The sequence below is a fragment of the Grus americana genome, chromosome 16 (genome assembly GCF_028858705.1).
Source record: "Grus americana isolate bGruAme1 chromosome 16, bGruAme1.mat, whole genome shotgun sequence".
Classification (NCBI taxonomy): Eukaryota; Metazoa; Chordata; class Aves; order Gruiformes; family Gruidae; genus Grus; species Grus americana.
In genome coordinates, this window is record NC_072867.1 from 4453009 (window position 1) to 4467588 (window position 14580).

The 14580-nt window shown below is 47.3% G+C and overlaps 1 protein-coding gene across 5 annotated transcripts in view; it reads left to right on the top strand.

Annotated features, from left to right (window-relative positions):
* The window catches only part of TBX5 (T-box transcription factor 5), a 67040-nt gene extending 62832 nt beyond the window's left edge, over positions 1-4208 (top strand). For all 5 annotated transcript variants that reach the window (XM_054844792.1, XM_054844790.1, XM_054844791.1 and 2 more), the window contains one exon: positions 2104-4208. In XM_054844792.1, coding sequence (XP_054700767.1) covers positions 2104-2687 — 584 coding nt within the window. In that variant the 3' untranslated portion in view covers positions 2688-4208. The remainder of the gene's footprint in view (positions 1-2103) is intronic.
* Positions 4209-14580: the final 10372 nt, after the last annotated feature.

Consider the following 14580-nt stretch of genomic DNA (forward strand, 5'->3'; position numbering starts at 1 on the left):
TATTTTGCGTTGTATATTTAAAAAAAAAAAAATAAAATAAACAGTCAAACCCCAGCCAATGATTTCTAATGCCAGCGGAGTAATGCGGTTTAATGCTGAAAACTTTATTAGCAGAACAATGCATCATTTTACAAGACATTGTTTTTCCACCCTAGCGTTCTTATTACTCAGTGGCGGGTTAGGGATCCAAAACTTTTGAGCTGTCTGTAAAAGCTCGGGCTGTTCTTCCAAACGTACCTCTGGTGATAGACCCATGTTGAGGAGGGAGCTTAGACCCGTGCTTCCAGCTGCTGTCTTTCAGGGGACTACATCCTCTCCGCCGCTCCTATATAAAATGAGCCTCATCAGGATTAAGGAGAGGGATACGCTTTCGCATCTGTCTGCTTACTCTTTCGGCTGCTTTAAAGATGTGATTGCATTGCTCGCTTATCCCACCCTACCTTCTGTCCAGACTTAAGAGAAGGCAGAGGAGGAAGGTAACTTGATTACCAGGGCTCTGCATTGCTGCGACTAAGGAGCCAGGTTTTGCTGCTAGGAAGAAAGCGTGAAATGGGACTGTGGCTCGCCAGCCGAATTTACGGGCAGCTGCTATTGCAAAGTCAGAGGACACGAAGGGGAAAGTCCCCATGGTGTGTACCTCAGCACCCCATGTTTTCTGGGCTCGCTGGTCCAAGGAGACCAACAGCAGCAGTTGTTCCAGCTGGACTTGGTGGGCACCTGAGTGGGAGTAACGGGTTGTTTTACAAGCAGGGTGGGTGCACCTTCCAGGACAAAGCACGTGGATGTTTATAGTAATAAGGGTACGCACACGTGCGTGTTTACAAGAAACAAAAGGTGCCTGCGCTGCCCGTCTGCACCTCCTGAAGGTGAGGCGTGGGCACTTGCGTTGGAGCAGCCCAGCAGCAGCACCTGTGTTTTGGCAAGTCTTTCTGGGGGGGGGCAGATGCTTTTAGTCCTCTTTTTTGTGGAACTGTTTTTTTTCTTCCTTTGTATTTTGGGGGTGAAAAAAATTGCAGCTCAAAATATATTAAGAAAATTTCCAAAGGGCCATTTCTCGCAGTGGTCTTTCAAATTTTACCCCTGTTGAAAAGGTGCAGCCGAGAGGGCTTCAAGAGAAGTGGGATGTTTTTCTGCCTGCACCAGGTATTTTGTTCTCGAAGCAGCAGCAAAGTTAATCTGGGTCAGAACAAGCTCCCCTTCCCTTGCCTCACTGTCCTTAAAATCTCTTGGTGAAGTGCTCGCTCCTGGGAACTTTGCCATCCATTCCAGCAGAGCTGGATTTCATTTGATGACCCTGTGAATGAATAAATAAGTGCATATTCATTTATTCATTTTGCTTCGCCCTAGAGATTTCACCTAAATTGTTTATCTTCTTCCCTCTGTTGGCGCAGGATGCTGCAGGAAACAAAGGGCTCTGCAAGCTGTGCCTTGTTGTTTCTAGCTGTGAAATTTACTTTTCTTTTTTTGTTACGCTTGGCTCCAGCACACAGCACACAGCCCTGCGTGGATTTATGTGCCCAGCTCCCTTGGCACAGCTAAAGACCAGGGCTCCAAATCTGATTGTTTCAACTGTGCCATTGCTGACGCTCTCCTGGGGGGATTTTTATTGTGATCTCCATTTTTGTCTCATTTATTGTGAAAATATGTGATTGTAAAGGCTTTTAGTTAACAGCATCAGGTCTGAGCCTCTCAGCTGGGAGTGGGGAGTCTGTTAGGTGCACTGCATGCGCAGGCAGATGTTACTCCTCTGGCAGCAGAAAGGAGACGAGGAGCTTGGTGGTGTGGGGGTGTGCATGGGGTATCCGCAGGCAAACTAAGCCTCAGGATCCCTCCAGCATCTTTCAGCCTTGATTTTCCTCCCAGAGCTCCCAGCTAATCCCTTTCCCAGTCCAGCAGACAGGGCCAAGTGCAAGACTTGGTTTCAGCAGGATTGATTCAGATCGATTCCGAGGAAGGGATCTGGATTTACGCTGAGATAGCTGAGAGCAGTGTCTGGATCACCGCTGCGCAGACCGTGTCCTTGGTAAAACAAGGATTGTGGAGAGGCGGGGTTCAGCCGAGGGCACGGTATTGTTGTTCGCTACCAGTTTTCTCTCCCAACAGATGAGGAATGTTCCACCACCGAGCATCCCTACAAGAAGCCCTACATGGAAACTTCTCCGGCAGAAGAGGATCCTTTCTACAGGTCCAGTTACCCCCAGCAGCAGGGACTGAACACTTCATACCGGACTGAATCAGCCCAGCGCCAAGCATGTATGTATGCCAGCTCTGCTCCCCCCACGGACCCCGTGCCCAGCCTAGAAGACATCAACTGTAACACGTGGCCGAGCGTGCCATCCTACAGCAGTTGCACAGTGTCTGCCATGCAGCCGATGGACAGGTTACCCTACCAGCATTTCTCTGCCCACTTCACCTCGGGGCCGCTGATGCCGCGGCTCAGCAGCGTGGCCAACCATACCTCTCCCCAAATAGGAGATACCCATAGCATGTTTCAGCACCAAACCTCGGTTTCTCACCAACCCATCGTCCGGCAGTGTGGACCTCAAACCGGTATCCAGTCTCCCCCCAGCAGCTTACAGCCCGCAGAGTTCCTGTATTCCCACGGCGTGCCTCGAACCCTTTCGCCCCACCAGTACCACTCGGTCCACGGCGTGGGTATGGTGCCAGAGTGGAGCGAGAACAGCTAACAAGGCGGTCAGGAGAGTGCAAGAGCATTAGCCATGGGAGAAAAAAAAAATGGGAAAAGGAAAAAAAAAAAACAACTGTCGCTAATAAAAACGAGAGTATTTTGCAAGACTCCTTTTAACTGAATGTTCACCGATAGCACTCGAGAGGGACGGACACTGATTGAAACCACAGATGAAATAGTCATCGGCCTCGGTGTGACTTGCTCCCCGCCCCCCCCCTTTTTTTTTCTTTTGTTTCAAAAGAAAAATCAACAGATCGGCACACTTCTCCCCCGCCACGGTCCCCACCCAGTTTGCGTTGCTGCCACCACCAGCCCTGTGCCCTTGTCGTCCCCCTCCCGCCCTCCTGCTCTTTTTGTTCTTCAAGGGACACCAAACTCCTGCTGCCTTTCTCAACACAGTCAGAGTGCTTGAACGAAAACAACTAGGATGTTACTTTTTTTTTTTTTGTGGTGTTGATGTTGACGATGTTATATAATAAATAATAATATATATATATTTTCTTTCAATTTTCTCAAAAAAAGACACCGGCCCTTTTTACCAAGGGTGGATTTTGGAGTGGTGTTTCTTTTTTTTTTTTTTTTTTCATTAGTATTATTGTTACTTTTCAACAGAAAGAGGTTTTATGAACCGACAAATAAGAAAAGCAGGTACCTACCTCGCCCGGGGCGTTGTACCACGAGTGAAGTCAGTCCCTGCAGGGTGCCGCGTTTCCTTACAAACGCCCCAAATCACGGCTCTGCAGGAACCAGCCCCGTAAACTCATCTCCTTTCTCACTTGTGTGTAATTCTTTCACTCTTCTTTCCTTCCCATCTCCCGGTCTTTCCCGGTCCATCAGCTGTCTCTGACGGAAGCATGGGGTATCTTTCAAACTCGAAAACATCCACGGCTTGTCTCCTGCCGAATTTTTACCGGCATGCGGAAGGCGAGGCTCTGAGCCAGCTGCGAGGGGGAGGAAAAGGGGTGGGGGGGGGACAGCGAAAGGAAAAACTTTGCTCATAAAAATGATGATGACGCTTGTTTGCAATCCTGGACTTTCATTTTATTGTGCATTCTTTTTCTTCCTCTCCAAAAAAAAAAAAAAAAGAAAAAAGAAAAAAAGAAAAAGAGATACTGGTCTGGGTATGCTAAGTGAGATATTAAATAAATGTGTTTAAAAGGAGCAGAAAATGATCATGAGAGGCTGGGAGTGGGGGAGGCAAGAAGAGAAGAAAAAGCAAGTGTGTGTAAGTAAAACTGTCTACTGCAGCATTTTTCAGGTGTAAAATTTCCTGGTACTATTTATTTATACATGGGACTTCAAATAACTCATGGTATGTCACAAACCTAGCAAGCAGCTGATTCACAGGGGTTAAAATTTTTATTGAAACAGAAGTTTGCTTTCTTTTCTTTTTATTTTTCTCTCCAAGCTGTGCACACTCTATATAATTTACATATATTTTTAATTAAAAGTAATTCTAATTAACGGAAGAGGTATACCTGTGTGTCAGCAACTGGGAATGCGGGTGTGAATGCGTGGGAATGCCGGTATGTGCGTGGGAGGGATTGTAGACAGGTATCCAAAGCCATGTAGCTAAGAAGAAAAAAATAATCCCCACCTAGCTACGCTTTCCTATTCTTGTGTGCCGATTTATGTCTAATAAATACCACATGCTCTCAACAGCAAGGGACCTGCCCACCTATTTTTAATTTTTTTTGTTTTGTTTTGTTTTGGTGTGGGTTTTTTTGGTTCTTTCTGCTTGATGCCCGTAAGTTTGAGTTGTATTTGTTTCTGTTGTACCACAGGAGGTACAGCATCCCAAATGGGGATGGGCTGAGCTTGAGACTGCTGTGTCCGGGGCCGTGTGTTTGTCCCCCTACAGAACGGTCTGGGTCCCCCAGGTCCTTCCCACCCGATGGGTCCCCAAGGGACTCTGGGTTCCCAAGGGACATGCTCTCCTGGGGTCACTTTCCCATTGAGGCAGATTTAGAAGCGACTTTGGGAATCCAGGTGGGTGCTGGGGTGGCACCAGGAAGCCCTCGTGGAGATGGAGCTGCCCCCCCTGTTCCCACGCAGAAGGGATCGGTGAGGGACATCTGGCCCAGGGGAGGTGTGAGGCCGTGTCCCAGCCTCAGCGAAGGAGGGGAGGATGCTGGATGCTTCGTGGATTGGAAACAAGATGGGAAAATCAGCTCCAGAGAAATAAAGAGATTGCAGCCAAGAAGCCCAGCAGAAAGGTCCCCTCCGTGTGGCTGGGAAGCCACGGCCACCCCAGGGAGCAGCATGGCCAGGTCCTGGGACTGAACCGAGGAGGTGTCCCCAGCCTGTCCCACCGGCAGCAGCTCATCTGGCTGCAGCAGCGGCACTGCCAACGCATGGCCGGCAGCCTTGGTGGCCTCCTGTGCACCAGAGATCTAGGGACACCTTGCAAAGGGACAGCAAGTGAGTAGGATTAGCAGAGCCCCTTCACAGGTGATGCTCCCACCCAGCTGTCCCATGGCAGGTAGGACCTGGGGGATGGCGTCTGCTGGGGCTATGCCAGCGCTGGCTACAACGCAGCTTTCTTCCTTCGGCTGTCTCTGCTTTTACTGTCTTCTGCTTGCAACAACTGGGTTTCATAAATGTTGGGCTAGACGCAGTGAAAATGCCATGCTGGGAGCTCGGTCTGGGTATTAGCCATGTTTGCAGGCAGAAGGAGATGTAGGCATCATGTAACCATTCTGCGGGCATGGCTGGGACCTCAAGTAATAGGCAAAGCTGTTTGTCTTCATGGAGCCACCCCCAGGGAGATACTCAAACGTTGCATTGCTCAGTAAATCACATGCTGTTCCTCCAGAACATGCAGTTGTCCGAGATTAATGACTGAGTAAATTGCATTTTGAGTTAAGGAATGAAAAATTACACTGTATTTAGCTGTCAATTACATTGTACTTTCCAGACTTCGTTATCCCACTGCTAATCTTGTAATCATCTTATCACTATACGGTAATTTACGTGTAATTAAATGGCCAGTGGTTACTCTGTAAGTAAAGAGGTCTTACCAGAAATGTGTGCCATGCATCTCAAAGAGTATTAAGAAAACTAAACCCACGTAGTAAATTATTTCTCAAGCGTCGGAAGGAAAGCCTCGAGCTTTCAATTGCACCTGAGTTCCTCGCATTATTTTTTTGGCTCTTCATGGAAATGCCGAGGCTCTTTGGTGGAGCCTGCGATGCTGTGATGGGCTCTGATCGCTGGGTTTGGCTGCTGAAAAGCCAGGTAGCTCCCCGAGGATGCAGCCTTGTGGAGCCGCGTTGGCATGAGGAGCAAGGAGGCCATCAGTGGCAGGAGGATGGACCTGTCGCAGCAGCAACACCTGAGATGAAGGCAAAGGTGGGTGGGAGGATGCGATACAGCCTTCTCCTCCTCTTCTTGAAGAGTTTGTTACTGGCTACTGCTTCAACATGGCATTTCTAGGCTTTAGCCTGGATGGAGCCCAGTTGTGCTGTACGAGCACAGCCTGCTCTTCCATTGAATGAGTAGGACCGTGAGGAGTCAGATAGGATGTGAAAGAAAAAAGGTGACGTGTTCAAAGGCCCATGGGGACTCCCAGCCTGGATGTGAACGTGCCTGGTCTGTGCTGAGCCTTAAGAAACAGCTTGAACTTCTTCCCAACTGGTCCAAAACAACACTGGGAGCTGTCAAGGAGGAGGGTGTTCCTTCCCTTTGGTCGTGATTTTTATGTTACAAAGAGCCTGAAGTGATTTCCTTAATTTCTTTTCTTACGGACTTATTCCTTAGCAGTGTATGATAATGATCATGATAACAATAAACAAACCAAAAAATTAGGGGAAAAAAAATATAAATTAAATAGGAGTTACTGTCATTGAAAGAAGTGGACAAAAGAGGTTGCGAAATTCACCTTATTCAGAGCTAAACTGGTAATTTATCCCTAAGAAGCCTTGAAACTTGAGGAAGACCATCCCAGCATGGTACAAGTGACCAAGCATGGCCACCACCAGCCTTTCCCTTCTTGCCTGCAAGTCCCAGGAGCCATAAAACAATCCTCATTACTGCCTGGTGGCTTCCCAGCACCATAGGCACCATTGAGGGTGCAGGGGGGTGGGCTGGACCTGGGGTGCTTCTGCCATGGGTTTGGGGACAGGGATGGTGGAAGAGTCCTGAAGAGCTGGACTGGTCAATCCCACTGCCCGGGAAGTGTCCTGGAGGGTGAAGCATGTTCCCAGGCAAGGAGGGAGCTTGGGCACCGAGGGGAGCCTTGCAAAGCTGGCGGAGGAGGAGGGCTGGTGTGGAGGGTGGAGAAGGCAATGGTGGCCCACCATCCTCCTCGTGGTCAGGGGACCTTCCTCACCACAAACCTCTCCCTTTTGGTGACAGCTTGGAGCAAGCTCACTGCTCTGGCAGCGTGGAAATTAGCCGTGAAACATCACCAGGCAGAAGAAAAACAGGGCTTTATGTATGAACCATAATAAATAAGTGCAGGCTGCGCAATTCCTTCAAGCGGAGCAGGGGAGAAAGAAACCCAACCTCTGCTAAAAACATCTTTTAAAGAACGAACGCGAATTCCCAGGCTGTGGTCACAATGCTGTTTTTTCAGCTGCCTTCCTGGGCTAAAACACTCCCCGCAGTTACCGTAGCTTGTACCTGGGGAGGCTGCAGATGCCCCGAGCGGGCACACAGAGACCTCTTTGTTTGCCCCATCAGCTCACCTCCACATTTCTAGTTTCCACAGCCAGGATGCTGGGTGCTTTTGGGAGGTGCCTTTTCCCCACCGTGGTACCTGCTGGGATCAGCAGCTCCCAAACCTGCATTGGTGAGGTTTTTCCTGGGGACAAGGACACTTGTCACCCCTCTCCTGCTCGGTGCTGCTCCAGGACAGAGCCGTCCTCCCCCTCCGCTTCCCAGGGCTGAAAACTGCTTTTGTGCCTCAAGGGCTGAGGGAAAAAAATATCCCAAAGCCTCAGGATTCTTGCTCATAAATCCAGCCCACAATATCATAGATTTTACAGTGCTGCCAACTCTGACAATTTTATGATGAGTCTCCTGCGATTTGCAAAAGTGGTTTTTTTTTTTTTTGTGTGTGTGTTTGTTTTTTTTTTTTTTTCTCTTGAAGTTTCCAGTTCCTGGAGTCCTGTGATTATATGAGACTCTCAAGGGATTCTGAGGGTTTTTTTTCCTCTCTTGTTTTTTCTTCTTTGTTGGGTTTTAAAATATATAATAAAGTTGGAAATATTACTGATGAGGAAAGTGAGGCAGAGAGAAGAAATTACTTGTCTGGAGGTGGGAGTAGAACTTATCACCAGACAAAAAATATTTAGCTTTTTTGGGGAGAGGGGTTCTTGCTGGAGAAGTGAATGCCTTTTCTGGAGTTTTTGAGTAATAAAAATTTCAAAGTTTTAAGTGAATGGAAAATGTTCAAAAAGTGGCTTGAATAAATTCCCACCCCCAGAAAGGAGAAATGTTTTGTTTACATTCAGAAGATTTTTCTCTTTTGAAATTTCAAAGGAAATTTTTCAACCTGAAGTCATTTCAGAGCAAAATACTGACGTGTTTCACTTGGAACCCACCGCACCCAGTGGCTCCAACGTCTTCTACTTCCTTGGATTGGTTGCAACAAATCCTACAGCCTCAGCGGCTGGTTCCGACTGCGCTTTGCCGCGGGTTCTGCAGGCTTTGCCCTGCACCTGGGAGGACTCAGCTACAGCAAAGTATAGTTAGAAGTCAACAAGTCTCTGCCAGGGTTCCCCTACGAGATAAATAAATGCATTTAGGTGTGACGGCTCCTACTGTCAATCAGAAGGACTGTTGGTGGGGCAATGCTGCTTGTTTGAGCATCCTGGCGAGCTGTGCTGTTAGCATTGCCCCTCTCCTGGGAACTCCTGGGCAATGCCCATTGCTGCCCATCAGCAGGAGGAGAGTCCCGTGGGGTCTGCAGGTGCCCTGAGTTAGCCAAGGCTTCCCACCAGCATCATTTCCACCTGGATGAGCCCTCCCACCACAGGGATTAAAGGCAGAGACAAGACCAGGGTTGGGTTCTGCTGTGGAGGTTTTGCTCCTGGTTGTATTGTCAGCTCAGCAGCACTGCTGCTGTTGGGACCGCATTTAAGTACAAGTAAGTAAAAAAATGGGGATGTAGTGAGGAGATGGAAATTGGTCCCTGTGAACAGGTTTCTATGGAACCTGTGCAGTGCTCTCACTCAGGGTATAATGTGTTGGGGGGAATTTGGCCTCTACTTAAGACCTAACAAATGTCTTGTAATATGCCTCAAGGCAAAAAAATGTTGCTTGAATTATGAACAGAAAGTCCAGCCCTAAATTGGAGGGGGGAAGGGGCAGAAACCTGCTGCAGTGCATAGCAAGCCCTTTAATAGCAAGGGACTGAGGGCTCCGGTAGTACTTATATCCATAAATGCTGGTGTTGAGATGTGTTTGTTGCATAAGGCTGAACAAGTATATTATCATTTTTAGTATCATGATAATAATATACTGTTGCTCTTCCTCTACTCTGTGTGATCTGGCATGTGGAGAATGCCACTACTAACGTGTGTCTGTATCACTGCAGGGCTTTGTGCTGTTGTGATATCCCTATGGCTAGCTCCGGGGATCCTGAAGTCATCAATATTTTATTTCAGCTTTTACTTAGACCTGTGTTGTGATGAATCAGAAATTTGTTTGTTGTCACTGGGGTTTTCAGGGGAACGTTCTCATCAAAAGGTAATGAGGTGGTCAGGATGGAGTACTATTTCTTCTTTTCCTGCTCTTGGTGTCCGGACTTCTAATGCATCCTTTATTATCGCATCCCTGGACCTGCTGGCTATGTTTCTGCTTGTGCAGCTGACCTTTGCCGCACGGATGCATGGCTAGTTCCTGTTCAACTTGTTGTTCACCAGGACCCCTGGGTCGTTTTCTGCTTTCTAGCCCCAGCCTGTCTTACTCTATGGGGTTGACCATGTCAGAGGCAGGGCTTTGTCTCTGAGCCTTTGAATGTCATGAGGTTCCTGCCATCCCACCTCTCCAGCTTGTTGGGATCCCTCCGAGTAACAGCTCTGCCTTCCAGTGTATTGGCTGCTCCTCCAGTTTGGTATCATCTGTGAACCTGATGACAGTGTGCTCTGTCCCATCATCTTGGTTGTTAATTAATGACTAATAATTAATATTAAAGAGCATTGGTCAATACTGACCCTTAAGGGATGCTGCTAGTAGCCGACCACCAATTGGACTTTTTGCCGCTAATGATCACCTTTTGCACTTAATGGTCCAGTTACTTTTCCACCTTCCTTGTTGTCTGCTTATCCAGTCCATGCCTCATCGATTCGGACTTGGAGAACGCTGTGGGAGACTGTCAAAGGCAGTTGCGGGTCCTGATGTTCATCAGAAACTTAGGCTGGGGAGTCCCCCAACATTTTCCATTTCAAGATCAGTGTAGACCTGAGGATGTCTGCGTGCACCTTCTTCATCAGAGCTTTTAATTAGAAACGCTGCAGTCCACTAAAACACAGTATGTTTTTTGTGGGGCACATATCTGGGGAAAGCAAGCCTAGATGGAGCCTGGCTGAAAAGCTAGGTTAGGATGATGTATTTGCTGCTGTTCAAATCGTGTTGGCTACCCTGCCTGAGCTTGGTGTTTGGCGTGCCCAGGCAGGGAAGGAGAGGTAATTCCAGACTTGGAGAAGTTTTAATTTAAGGGAGAGGGCCAATGGACCACGGATGGTCCACGATGCTGTAAGCAGTCTGGAGCTGGTCAGTGAGTTATGAGAGCATGTGCCCGTGCACAGACACTTTAACAGCCTCACTGAGTGACAGGCACCAATATTACTATTGGGTCGATGCCAGCCAAGGTGGTGATGACAAACCCAGCTTGGCAGTGACCGCAGCACTTGCCTATGTGGGGAGCAAATAATAAAACTCTGTTTTGGTTCATTTCCAAGTGTCCTACGTTATAAGATTGCGTAGCAAGGGAAAGAGGCAGCACCGCATAGCCAGGGTCACGGGCCACAGATGAGGCCACCTTGCACTGCTGGGTGACCTTCAATGCCTCCAAAAACACTTTGCAAAGGAAATTAAATACCCATGTGGATAACTGGGGGTTTTTTGGGTGTATTTAATCAGCACCAAAACACTACTTATGCTTGAATGACATCATTTGCCTAGCTCAGAAAGAAATAATTATACATTTTCTTCCATTTTTAAACAATTCACCTGAAACAATAAAGTATGTTTCTATGTAAAGCATCTCCTAGAATAGGAAACATCAGAGCTGCTTAAGCTTTGACATAAAACATTGCTGCTGGGATGGGAGGTGAGGGTAGTTCTCATAGCGGTTGCTGAATCCTTTTGTAAGGGCAATTTGATCTCATCTGCCTTTTTTTGTGGGGGGAAAAAAGACAATTCTCACCTCGTGCCACCCCACTATCCCAAAATGTTTCTCAGCTCTAATCAGTATTTAAGAGAAGAATGAAACATGGCAAAGTCAGGACTAGGAACCAAAAGGGCCACCTCATTCCTAGCTGCACTGTAGCATTAGGAAAAAAAATAATTCTGAAGTCTTAAATATTTTCCTAATGTCTGTCTTCCAGACTTCATGGTTCAGTCTATGCCAACATTTGAGGACTCTTGCTCATAAGGAAGTGAGCTCTTGGTCTGAGCAGGATTATCACTGTCACAGGGTATTGCTGATCCATATATGGGATTATTTTTAATGTTGGTTTGCTTGGATTTTACTCCTATTTACACAGCTGTTAATAAAGTACAGGAAAGCTGTGTACGGTATCTCTTTTCTCATCTGATGGTGGCAGCTTTTAGGACAACTTTAACAACTTGATCAGTTATTGATGGATGGGGCAAGAGCCCCCTCAGTTCATTAGCTGGGTCCAGCCTGTAGCGCCGTCTCCTATTCCTGCCGGTTGGCAGGCAGCTGCCGCTCCTTCCCGGAGGACTCGCTTCCAAGAGCGGGAGAGGTGGCCCTGTGCCTGAGAGGTGCAGCTAGCTGAGATGGAATGGTAGCTATATATAACCTAAATTAGGACTTAATCTAAAGCCAGATCTGGAGGCTTTGTGAGCCAGGAAAAGTTTAACAGGTACTGTTTAAAGAGTGAATTAACTTGAAGAACTCTTTTAGCTCAATGTCGTCTTACTGAGGGCCCTCAACAATATTCAACCTGAAGTTTTTCATTCTGTCTTTTTATTGAAGGGGGTTGAATTTTGCTCACGAAGGTGAAAAGCTCCCAAGAGACAGCTGTAGTGATTTGATTAGGCTCATTTCTTTAGGAAACTAAACTGTAACATACTCTCTGGACCAACTAGCCACTAACCAAAAGGCTTTATCCATCAGTCTTGTCTGCAGTGGAGTTGCTATTGGGATTCTGGTATGAATGTTCCTGTAGACAGGTTACATATGTGCCCATGTGGGGTTAGGCTGTGGAAAAAAGGTCTTGTGGGTTTTTTGAGTTTGAACCATCCTGATGAAGTTCATTGTAGTAGAAATGTATTAATTGAATCCTGTCCTGTTGGGAATCTGTCCTCATGCAGGACAGATGAGTGGGATAACTGGGGGGGGATAAGTTATTTGTACGTTAATGATAATGGAGAGTGCAGCCATTGTCCAGACCTGGCTTGTGCAACTCATTGCCTGTACAGCTTGGGATTCAATCAAGGACATGACAGTTGCCTGGAGAAGAGGGATTAAATGACAGGGTAACAAGAGTAAAGTGGCAAAACCAGGAAACTTCCCCCCCCGCCCCAAACGCTGCTTTATTCTCACCCTTGGGAGTGACCCCAGCAGCCGGCGGGGAGATGCTCCCTTGTATCTCAGCCTTTCCAAAGTGCTTAGTGCTCCTGTTTGTGGCAAGCAAGCAACTTCTTGGTGACACAACCCTGAGCTGTTCTCTGCTCCCATTGCTCGTGCTAGTGCTGAAGGGCCTCTTTATTAGTGTCGTTGATGACCATGACCTTTCCGTTCAGTCTATGCTAGAGTTCACGGTGCTCCCCCATGCTGGGGAGGAATCAGGCTGGGAGACCTGGCAGTGCTTCCTCTCCATCCACCTCCTGGCTTTAGGTGGGATGGAAAAATCTTCAGGCTACCTGCCTCCATTTCTTGAAGCAAAGGAGATGAGGGGAAATGGAGGAAAACCCCTTACATTGCTGTAATTTTTGAGACATAAAAGCTTTTCTTTGAGACCAAATCCTTTTTTTTTAACTCCTTGTGGCATTAGGGCTCAAGAAATTCCTTGGAAAATAATTTGTCAAGGCCCTGACTGATCAAAGACATATATAAAAGGACCTTTTTTTTTAAAGGGGGAAAAAATCCCCCTCCGAGCTCAGAATGAATTGGCAATTCATTTACCAACTGTCAGATAAAGTAGCTCAATCCCTATCACGTCTTTAGCCGGAGCTATGGCCAGAAGGAAGCAATTCTCGGCCCACTGTGCGTACATGTTTGGGGTATGTTAGTGATTAGGGTATTCCTGCCTGGGGGATGCAGAAAGATATGACTCAGATTCGCAAAAGAGCCATAAATCTCCCTTCTTTTATTCAAAATGTGTGTTTTATAGCCATTTCCTGGCCAATTTCTGCCTCGAATAAATATGTAACATATCTGTGTGTGTGTAGTTTTTTAGGCCCAAGTGTTGGGCTCCCTCTCAAGAGTGAACCGTCTGCTCAGGAGAAGTTTGAATGTGGTTCTCTGCTGTTCTTTCACTCCTGGAAAAATCCCTCATTGAGCTTTAATTGGCTGATCAGTGTCCTGGTGGTACCTGCTCCTGTTCTTGTTCATCTCTGGTGAGGTGACCTGGAAATGGATCAGGTGGGAGATATGATTCAAAGGACCCCAAAAGGTCATCCAGGCCTTAAGGCAAGATCAACTAGATTGAAAACTGGAGCTTTTGGTCCAAAGGCTCAGACAGGATTTTGGTAATCCCAGCCATGAGTCAGGCCTCACACAGCACTGGATTTGAATGTCAGCAGCAAGTGAAGCTCAAAAGCTCGGTAGGTGCTCTGCTGACACCCGTGACTGAGCTGATGGAGCTGAGCTTACTGCAGTGTTGGAACCCACTTGTCTCTGCAGCTGAAATCACATCTAGTTCCCAATACGTAGCTGACGACATATCTCCAGCCCATGGTACCTGTGGAACTGCCTTTCCCCATCTCGGGAACAGCACCACTCAAGTAGCTTCCCCCTCCTTAGCCTCCCACCCCATGTCCCTTCCAACCAGCTTGCTGTCTCCCAGTTTACTGCTCCCACAGCTTCTTCTCCACCCCTGTTTCCTGAGTGTCATCTCTGTCTGGGTGATATAGAAAGAACAATGTAGACCTGAAAGAAAAGGCAGGAGGAGATGGACAGCAATGCAAGAGGAAGTAAAGGCAGGGATATTTCTCTGTTCTCAGGTCCCCATCATAGGCTACACAAGTAGAAATGCCCAGCATCTTTTAATCGTGTTATCTGTTGGCATTTCTTTTAATCATGTTACCATTTTGGCTGTAATTCTTCATTGAAAAGGGCTGAAGTGGCTGAGAAATGGTCACCAGGAAGAGGCTGAATCATTTCTTCTCTGTGTTTAGCTGAAGGATGAGTCGAAGGAAGAACAACAGGAACAGCTCTGTTCTTGGAGAGTAATATCACTAAGCTTTGCCTCAGTGTCCTGCTCTTCCAAGTAATGCAGAAGGCTGATTCCCCTCAGTAAAACAACAGGAAAACCCATCCTCTTTGCAAGGAAAGCAGTAAAAGTTTGGGGTCTGGCATTGCTGGTACTTTATTTTTAGCTCTTCCTTCTAATCCTTTAAGCCCATAGTTCCTTTCTGTTTCCTTTTTCCCTAAACCAGGAGCTGCAATCATTTGGCCCTGATTCAAAGTCTCAAAGCCAACGGCAGACCTCCCAGATCCCGTGCCAGAGAAGTCTGGTAGGGGCCTAAGCTTT